At 47.8% G+C, this 10,437-nt stretch overlaps 1 protein-coding gene across 8 annotated transcripts in view; it reads left to right on the top strand.

Moving 5' to 3' along the window:
- The window catches only part of TXNRD2 (thioredoxin reductase 2), a 51,715-nt gene that overhangs the window by 921 nt on the left and 40,357 nt on the right, over positions 1-10,437 (top strand). For 5 of the 8 annotated variants that reach the window (XM_045458980.1, XM_045458974.1, XM_045458977.1 and 2 more), the window contains exon 2: positions 3,277-3,345. In XM_045458980.1, the coding sequence (XP_045314936.1) occupies positions 3,277-3,345 (69 nt within the window). Of the gene's footprint in view, positions 1-1,178; positions 1,377-3,276; positions 3,346-10,437 lie in introns of those variants that run through there. The other 3 variants (XM_045458983.1, XM_045458982.1, XM_045458976.1) reach the window with 3 other exon arrangements.

The raw sequence follows: 10,437 nt of genomic DNA, 5'->3' as shown, positions 1-10,437 counted from the left end.
AGAGCAGCAGGGTGCTTGCCAGCAGTGGAATGAAGCTGACAGCATGTGTAGATGGGCAAAGTTGTGTGGCCTTAAGGAGCCTAGGGGATCAAGTGGCCCTGCAGAGGCCTGGGAGGTGGGGAGATGGAGTTGCTCTTAGAGTGGCTTTTAGTGCTTTTAGTGCTCTTAGAGCCACCCAGTGGCTGACCCCTGGGACTTTGGCCAGGATACCCCATCTTTGAAAGACTCCTTGCTGCATAAGATGGGATGTTCATGAGGATTAAATGCAGCTGTGCAGTGGGGCCCTCACCCCATTTGGTGAGAGTAAAAGATGTATAAATAGGAGCTGCTGCTGCTGCTGCCACGAGCCCAGGGCCCTTCTGGCCACTGTAACCTTGGCCTTAGGGCAGAGTGGGGTGGCCTTGGAGTGGAGTTTTTTGTTTCTACCTGGGCAACACAAAAGATTCTGCCTCCATGACCCTTGGGCAGCAAGGGGAAGGAAGCCCCAAAGCTAGAGCTTAGCTGCAGTGATGAGGAGCTGACAGGACCTGGGCACAGTGCCAACCCCCAACAAGGATGCCCAGAGCTAATTTTGAGCCTCCTCCTCCATCTCAACTGCAGCTTTTTGTCTGAGAGCAGGAAGGCACCTGCCCCATCCCAGGCTTGGGGGTGGCCCATGCCACCCCTGAACAGGAACCAGAATGACACTGCTGTCACCTGTCCCCTAACACCTGTTACCAGGAAGGATGCACGATGCAGGGAATAGTCACAAAGGGACTCCCAAGGTGGTCCCCTGAGGTGGTCAGTGTGCCTGTGGATACACAGGAAAGCCTCTGCTTGCCGTCCCAGAGCACCATTCATTCAGCCTTGTCAAACTTGCTGGGGGCCAGGCCCCTGGTTCAGAGGGGGAGCAGAAAATTAAAGGACAATGGACTCAGAACAAATTGGAGACAGACCTTTCTGGGGCTGAGCCCTGAACGTGCAGTGGGGAAAGGAAGGCTATGAGACTGTCCAGGGCACCAGAGTGCACAGGTGTGTTCCAGGTAACCCCCACAGAGCAGTACCCACCTCATCCGCCCTACAGGCCCTTGAGGGTCCTTCCCCCTGGCAGGGTATCCCAACCCTCCTACATGTTTAAAGGAAGATTTCCTACACTTACAGAAAGTTCCACTGCTGACCTCTTTCACGGGTTTATCAGACTGAGAGGCTCCTGGGTGTGCACAGCAGGCAGGGAGAGCAAACCAAGGATAAGCCCGCAATCTACACAGCCAGTTGGTTGCCCTGCCCTCTGCCTGATAGCAGGCAAAGGGGACACAGTGTGGGGCTGGGGACACCAGGAGCTTGCAGGGACCTGTTCTGTCAGCAGGAAGGACCAGCACCAGCACCTGCAATGGAAGGTAGGGGTGTTCTCCTGGGCAAAATCTTAGTGTTTCCCCTCCCCCTGTTCACCACGGGGCAGCTGGAGAGACGCTGCCCTGCCCAGCAGGCGTGTGCTCATCGCAGCCCAGCAGTAGCTTGTCTCCAGCCAGCAGTCTGTCCTCAGCTCTTTGGGCTCATATCAAAGCCACCAGAATAACTGACAAAGTTTAGGCCTCTTTAGAGCCCTTGAGTTGAATTTGGAGTTAGGTTCACTGTGGACTGGCTGTTTGAACCAAGTTGTGGCTCCCTTCGATCCCATGTGCACCTCTCACACATTACAGGTTTCCTCAAATGCCACCTGCTGGACAGAACCCGGGGTGGGCCTGGCTTTGGGGTGGGTGCAGTGGAGCGTCTCCACAGGACAGTCTGGTAGCAGGGCACCATCCAAGCACCTGGACACAAGCTCCTGGTGGTGACTCCCCTAACTTCACCAGCTGCAAGCCAGGGCCTCCTCTAGGCTCAACTGAGCTCCTGTGTCCTTGCAAAGCATAGGTTCTAGACCCCTGTCTGTGGGACATCTACAAAGCCAGGGTCCCTGAGGGATGCGGTCCTCAGGAGTATTCTCTACAGCCTTGCCCACCAGAAAGGTCAAGGTGGCCACAAAGGCAGGTGCAGTGTTTTCACTTCTCAGGTTCCAGTGTGACCAGCTGCGCTGGCCTTGGGTGGCAGACCCTTATTTGATCACAGGATCCTGTGCTTCACCCAGGAACAGTGGCCAGCTGTAGACATTCTGAAAGCTGTCTGACCTCCTCTGCCTTTCAACATACTAATAATTTTCTGTTATTTCTTCCTTTCTCTATAGGGAGTAGGCCAGTGCCTGGTGCCGGGCCTCTCCATCTTGGGCCCTGTGTCAGAGCTTTGACCAGCCGGCCACACCTAAGGACACACCTACTCTCACCTACCCCCGACTCACTCCTTTGCTCACCACGACCCCCCTTCTGACTGTCCCTTGCTTGCTTTCCATGCCAGCAGTTTGCATAAGAGGGACAGATAATGTCTTCCGCGGGGCAGGAAAGATGTGAGCGGCCCTCTGTGCTGGGCATGGGAGTGGGCTGTGTGTTGCCTCCAAGGTGACGCCATGGTAAGCCCAAAAGGCATTTTAGAGTCACTTCTCCCCCAAGGCCCACAGTGCACTAGGCACTTTGAGAGGCCAGGGTGTGCTGCCCGATGCAGGGATTGCTTTTTATATTTTTCCTCACTCAGAACAAACGGTGACTGTTACAGCTGAAAGACACACTCAAGAAAAGTGTTCTTGTTTTTCGTTTTTGTAATTTTTGGGGTAATTTTTATTTTTGAGAGAGTGTGAGCAGGGGAGGGGCAGAGAGAGAGGCAGACAGAGGATCCAAAGTGGGCTCTGTGCTGACAAGCTGACAACACAGATCCCAAGGTGGGGCTTGAACTCACAAACCACAAGATCATGACCTAAGCTGAAGTTGGACGCTCAACTGACTGAGCCACCCAGGTGCCCCCCAAGAAGAGTGTTTTAATCCCGTGTCTGGCTTAGAACGTTGGGTGACGTGTAAGTTCAGAGCAGTTCTGAAGCAGAGCAGAGCAGTTCTGCAGCATGAAGTTCAGAGCAACTTCTTCTTGACCTGATTGTTGTTGCAAAGGCAATTACACACCTTTCACCAACCTCACCTGGCATTGCTTGGTTTCAGGATTTGTGCTGATGATGGATACCATCGTTGCCTTCTGCCTCGATGTGTGATGCATTATCACCCCAGACCATCACAGGATGGGGGCTCCAATCCTATAAAACAGATCCCATACCACATTTAACTGGGCAGAGCTGTTTGCCCTTTGGAAATCACATGGTATCTTATGGGATCCATATCCCAGACTTGTCCTGACCCTTCTTCTCACCTCTCCTTTCTCCAGCAGGGAGGCAGGACTACAATCTCCTGGTGATTGGCGGGGGATCTGGCGGCTTGGCTTGTGCCAAGGAAGGTATGTGTCCAGTGCCCTGTATCCTGCCAGTGTGGCGGGGGCTCCAAGCTTTCAGGGACGCCTGGAGAGGGCTGCATTGTTCTCATAGCTACGTGGAGATGCACCCTGAGTGGCCATGCACAGAATGCATTATCTCTGTAGCTGGCCTGCTGGTCTCTGGGGTCCTACATCCTGCAGGGTCACCCCAAGAGCCTCATCATTTTGCCCTGCTCCCTGCCACTCCCGAGTTGTCTGTGCAACTCCCAGCAGCCAGGATGACACCCAGGTCTGAGCCTGCCCTCTTGGGCTGCAGCCCAAGGCCTCATGGGAGCTGTCCCCACCCATCTGACATGTCTCCCACCACCCACACCCTTGCTCGCTCTTCTGCTACAGCCCCTGGCTGCCTCACTGCTTCCCGAAGGTCTTTCTGGCCTTGCGCCTCACCCTGGCTGTCTGCCTGGCCTGGTCTGGCCTGGTCTTCACCAGCCTGGTTAGCTGTGGGGCTCACTCATCTTCCTTCAGTCTTTGCTGCCAAGGGTAGAATTACCCCCTTCTACACACATCTGGTCCCTGCTCCCGGCTCCACTGTCCTCGTTCTTAGCCCTGGCACTGTCCCACAGAGATCATGGTTTGTTCTGCTGTCCGTGTCTAACCAGATGGGTCTGGGCACCCCGGGGTGCTCAGTAAAGATGTGTTGAGTGAAAGGGCTGGACCCAGAGGCATCCAGAGACCTCGTGTTGCAGTTTACCACTAATCTGGATGCGGAACAGATGGCCACCATTTCACTGGGGGCTCTGCTCTCTGCTTTAGGAGTGCCTGGCAGTCTGCTTGTCTGTCTAAATGATAAGGAGGCAGGGGAGGCAGATGTGGATGAGGGAGAGGGGAAGACAAGAGAGAAATGGTGCCCAAAACATGAAGAGTTGAGCAGCCACCCTGACCATTTAATTACAGCTCTCTGATATCAGATCCTGGGTTTTAGAATCACAGTTGGCATAAAGGAAATTTGCTGTCCACTGCTCTTGCTCTGAGGGGCAGAGGAGGGTGCTGGCCTGCAGTGGAGGGCAGGAACCTTGGAAGTCTCCCAGCTGATATGGGGGCCCACAGAGGGACACGAGGTCCTCATCCCATTGAACCACAGAGCCACCCCAAGAAACAGAGCATACAGACAGTTGTCCCAGTGGTGTGTCTTATAGCAGAAGAAAGCCCTGGATGTCGTGTCCACTCTAGTGTCTTATCTGTAGAGGCACATCTCTGTTAACCCACAACACTTCCCAGGTCTGTCTTTGCCTTTCTCAACAGTGGCATCTCTCCCTGTGGATGATTGTGCTTTTCTATAGCTTTACTGAAATATAATTGACTTAAAATAAACCGTACATATTTACAGTGGACAACTTGATATGCTTTGACATACGTACACACCTGTGAAGCCAAGTACCACAGTCAAGCTAGTGAACATGTCCATCCCCCCCCCCCCCCCCCCCCCGTATTAGCTTGCCGGGGTTGCCGTCACAAAGAACCACAGGCTGCATGGCTTAAGCAGCAGAAATGTATTTCCTCACTGGAGCCTGGAAGTCTGAGATGAAGGTGCCAGCAGGGTTGTTTCTTCTGAGTCCTCTGTCCTTGGCTTATAGATGGCTGTCATTTCTCTGTGTCCTCACATGGTCTTTCCTCCGTGTGTCTATGTCCTAATCTCATCTTTTTATATGGACACCAGTCAGATTGGAGTAGGTAGGGCCCACCCTATGGTCTCAATTCTAACCTCTATAAAGACCTTGTCTTCAAACAAGGTCACATGCCAAGGTTCTGGAGGTTTGGGCTCCAACATGAATTTTGACAGGACGTGACTCAGCTCATAACAAACCCCAAAGTTTCCTCAAACCTTGGGAACCCCTTCCTGCTGCTCCCTCTCTGCTGCATCCCCAGACAGCCAATGATCTGCTTTCTCTCACTACAGATTAGTTTGCATTTTCTAAAATCTTGTTATACAAGATGAGATCATGCAGCATGTATTCTTCTCTGGCTTTTTTTCACATAGCATAATTATTTTGAGATTGATCTGTGATGCTGTATGCATCTAGAGTTCATTCCTTTTTATTACTGATTACTATTCTGTTGTTTGCATGTACCACATGATGTTGGGCCAGTCACCTATAGGTGGACATTTGGGGTATTTGCAGTTTGGGGCTATTGTCAATGGTGCTGCTGTGAACATTTGGGTTTGTGTCTTGGTGTGGATGCATGTTTTCAATTCTCTGAGATAAATGCCTAAAAGTAGAACAGGTAGGTCATGTAGTATATCTGTTCTTTAGGTATTTTTTCATTTATTGCCACAGTCTTTCGTAGTCTTCAACGCACAGGTCTCCACATCTTCCATCAGATTTATCATGAAGTGTTTCATATGTTTTCTAATAGCTTTTTGAGATTAAGTCATATACCATACTATTCATTCATTTAAATTGCATAATTCAGGGGCGCCTTGGTGGCTCAGTCAAACATCCGACTCTTGATCTTGGCTCAGGCCTTGATCTCAGGGTCATGAGTTTAAGCCCTGCTTTGGACTCTGTGTTGGGTGGGAAGCCTACTTAAAAAACACAAAAATGCACAATTCAGTAATTTTTAGTATATTCACAAAGTTTTACAACTATCACTATATCAATCATAGAAATTTTCACCACCCCCCAAAATTATTCTGTATCCATTAGCAGCCAGTCCTCAGCCCCAGGCAACCACTAATCCACCTTCTGTTTGTGTGTATTTGCCTATTCTGGATATTTCATATAAATATGTGGTCTTTTGTCTTTGTATCTTCCACTTACCATAATGTTTTCAGCACTCATCCACCACACAGCATATGCTAATGCCGTATTCCTTTCAGTGGCTAAATACCATTCCACTGCATGGACAGATCACATTTTATTATCCACTTGTCCATTGCTGGACATTTGGGTTGTTTCTACTTTTTTGGCTTTTGTGAGTAATGGTACTGGGAACATTTGTGCGCATATTTTTGTGTGGATCTGTTTTCCTGTCTCTTGGGTAGATACCTAGGAGTAGAATTGCGGAGTTGTGTGGTTTGACCTTTTGAGGAAATGCCAGACTATTTTCCAAAGTGGCTGTATCATTTTATATTCCCACCAGCGATGCAGGAAGGTTCAGATTTCTCCACATCCTCTCTAGCATGTGTTATCTTTTTTATTATAGTCTCCTAAGTAGGTGCTCAAATGGTACCTCCTTGTGGTTCGTCTGTGTTTTCCTAACGATTAATGACATGGATCATCTTTTCATGTGTTTATTGTCTATTTGCATATCTATGAGTAAATGTCTATTCACAAGTTTTGCCCACTTTTTTTTTTAAAGATTTTATTCTTAAAACAATTTTTTTAATGTTTATTATTTATTTTTGAGAGACAGAGTATGAGCAGGGGAGGAGCAGAGAGAGAGGGAGGCACAGAATCCGTAGCAGGCTCTGGGGTCTGAGTTGTCAGCACAGAGCCTGACGTGGGGCTTGAATCCATGAACTGTGAGATTATGACCTGAGCCAAAGTCAGACGCTGAACCTACTGAGCCACCCAGGTGCCTCCTATGTTACATATTCATACATAAATATATTCTGGTTACTAGACCCTTATCAGGTATATGATTTGCCAATACTTTTTTCCATTCCATGGATTATCTTTTCACTTTCTTGCAGCACATTTTTAATTTTGATGCAAGTCTGGTTTATTTCTTATTTATTTTGTTGCTATGCTTTTGGTATTTGAGAAACAGTGGTCTTACCCAAGCTCACAAAGGTGTATGCCTGTGTTTTCCTCTAAGACTTGTACATTTTCAGCTCTGACACTTAGGCCTTTGGTCCATTTTGAGTCCATGTATACATAGGGTGCGAGGTAGCTGCTTTGGGGTTTGCAGTAGACACCTTGAACTTGTCACAGTCTGCCTGCAAGTGATATTGTCCCACTTCACATGTAGTACGAAAACCTTAGTATGGTAACATGCTTCCCTTACTCCCTTCCGAGCCTTTATCCTATGTGGTCATATGTTTTACTTTTACATGTTATAAGCCCCATAACACATTGCTATTTTTTTGTTTAAACCATTACCTTCAAAAAAGATTAAACTAATGAGGAAAAAATCTTACAGATCTGCCCGTGTAGTCACCATTTCTGGTGTACTCTTTCCTTTGTACAGATCCGAGTTTCCATCTGCCATCATTTTGCTTCTACCCTAAGGATGTCAGTGAACATTTCTTGTGATGTGGCTCTAAGAGTAATTAATTCTTCAAGCTTTTGTATGTCTGAAGACATCTTTATCTTGCCTTTAGTTTTTAAAGATATTTTCTCTGGGTGGAGAATTCAAGGAAGATAGAGTTTTTGTTTGTTTTTTCTTTTAGTACTTTAGAGACATTGTCCTTCTGACTTCTCACTTGCATTATTTCTTTTTGTTTGTTATGAGAGTGAGAGAGAGAGAGAGAGAGAGAGAGAGAGAGAGAGAGAACACAAACCCAAACAGGCCCCATGCTCAGCCTGACACAGTGCTCAATCCCATGACCCTGGGATCATGACCTGAGCAAAATCAAGAGTGGGACACTCAACCAACTGAGCCACCCAGCAGCCCTCACTTGTATTGTTTCTGATGTCATCTGCTGCCTCTTTATCTCTGTGTTCTTTCATTGTGTGTCTTTTTTCCTCTGGTGGTTTTCAGGATTTTCTCTTTCATTGGTTTTGAGCAATTTAATGAGGGTGTGCCCTGGTGTAGTTCTCAATTATTTTTCTGCTAGACTTCACTTAGCTTCTTGGGTCCATGGATTTATAATTCTCATCAAGTTGTGAGAATTTTCAATCATTATTTCTCCAGGTAATTTTCCTGTTCTTCCTCCTCTCCTTCACTATGGGAGACTTTAATCACACATATATTAGGCTGTTCAAAGTTGCCCCTCAGCTCCTGGGTGCTCTCTTCACTTTGGAGAGTTTCTATTCCTGTGTTTCCAAGTTCACTAATAAAAGAGTCTGCAAAGTCTAATCTACCATTAATCCCACCCAATATATTTTTTATCTCTTTTATTGTAATCTTCATCTCTATAAATCCGACCTGGGTCCTTTTGTATATCTTCCGTGTTGCTCCTTAACTTTTTGAACATGGGGAATACAGTTACAATACTCATTTTACTTTTTTTCTAATTCTGACAACTGTGTCAGTTTTTGGTCGGTTTCCATTAACTGATCTTTTCTCTCTTACGGCTTATATTTTCCTGCTCCTTTGCGTGCCTGATGGTTTTCTATTGAATTTCCCTTGCTGGCTTCTAGATATTTTTAGATTCCTAGATACAGTTTTGAGTATGTTCTGGAGTTTGATTCCTTTGCATCTTCCACTTAAGATTTATTAGGCGAGGGACACCTGGGTGGCTCAGTCAGTTAAGCGTCCGACTTCAGCTCAGGTCATGATCTCGCAGTTTGTGAGTTCAAGACCTGCATCGGGCTCTGAGCTGACAGCGCTGAGCCTGGAGCCTGCTTTGGATTCTGTGTCTCCCTCTCTCTCTGACACTTCCCCTGCTTGTGCTCTTTCTCTCTCTCAAAAATAAATAAATAAACATTAAAAAAATTTTAGGTGGCTCAGTCGGTTAAGCTTCTGACTTAGGCTCAGGTCATGATCTCACGGTCTGTGAGTTCGAGCCCCGTGTCGGGCTCTGTGCTGACAGCTCAGAGCCTGGAACCTGCTTTGGATTCTGTGTCTCCTTCTCTGTCTGCCCTTCCCCCATTCAGTCTCTCTCTCTCAAATAAATAAAAACATTTTAAAAAATTAAAAAAAAATTTTTTTTTTAATTTATTAGGCAGGTCCAGAGCTGTGCCCAATCATTTCCGGTGACTGGGATCTGACCTTAATACTTTCACAGCTCCCCAGGAGTCATGTGTTTTGTCCAGTCTACCTTCTGGGAACAGGCAGTATTCCCAGCCTTGCATGATCACTGTCTCCTCTGGTCTTTCTGGATGATTCTTTCCTGGCCTCAGGTAAATTCCTCACACACATGCACTGATCAGATGTCTGGGGTTCTGTGCAGCTCTCTCCTCTCTGGTTCTCTGTCCCAGAAGCTCTGGCTGCCTCAGTCTCCCCAGGCTCCCAGCCTCTCTCCTCAGCCATTGAATCTGGTGGGCTCTGCCTGTGCTGCATCCTGAAGACTCTCCAACTGTGAGGCTCACCTCATTTGTTTCCTATCTCCCAAGAATCACTCTCCTTGGAAGAGTAATGTTTGGTTTCTTGAAACCCTTATTTTATGTATTCCGTCTGGAGTTTTGGTTGTCTTGGATGGGAAGGTACATCCGGTCCCTGTTGCTCCATTGTGTCGGATGGGGGAGACAGACGTAGGCATGTTTGAAGAGTCCCCCTTGTTTTTAATTTTTTTTTTAATGTTTAGTTATTTTTGAGAGAGAAACAGAGCACAAGAAGGGAAGGGGCAGAGAGAGAGGGAGACACAGAATCTGAAGCAGGCAAAGAGTCCCCCTTGTTTTTAAAACAAGCACTGCGATCGCATCACTGATCAGTTGAGCAAAATGGGTTTTTACATGAAGGCTTCTAAAACTTTGTTCTGATCTTGGTTGATACCCATGAATTGAGTACATTCTATAGTATGTGAAACACTCATGAGTCACGATGTTTAAGTCGGGCATGCCCTCAGTCAAGTCCAGTGCCCAGGCTGGCGATGCAATTCCCCAAGTAAGCCAAGGGGAAGCCCTTCAATTATCCCTGGCTAATTGGTAACAGGGTCAGAACCTAGGATTGGTGGCCCTGGGAGGAATCTGCTCACAGCCAGTGGGGAAAGCCAGGAGACTCCAGACAGGAGGTGCAGTTGGAGCCCAGGTCTCCCTCCCACTTTGGGGCCTGGCTGATCCTGGACCTGCCATTTGACCTTCCATTTTCTCACCCTGAGAATGAGGTAGCAAATAGCCACAAGGGTAGACCTTGGGTAGAACCCTCCCATGGTGTCCAGTGGAGAAGAGAGGAGATGAATGAGTCTACTGGGTAGGTCTGGGGAGAGAGCCAGGGGAAGCTCCGAGTCTGGGGCCTCTCCCAGGAGGTGGATACCCCTGTGATGCATGTAAGTATGCTCTGGGTGGGCAC

Source organism: Leopardus geoffroyi, chromosome D3 (assembly GCF_018350155.1).
Source record: "Leopardus geoffroyi isolate Oge1 chromosome D3, O.geoffroyi_Oge1_pat1.0, whole genome shotgun sequence".
Classification (NCBI taxonomy): Eukaryota; Metazoa; Chordata; class Mammalia; order Carnivora; family Felidae; genus Leopardus; species Leopardus geoffroyi.
The sequence above is the reverse complement of the archived record's forward strand: the minus strand, read 5'-3'. Positions and strand labels throughout refer to the sequence as shown.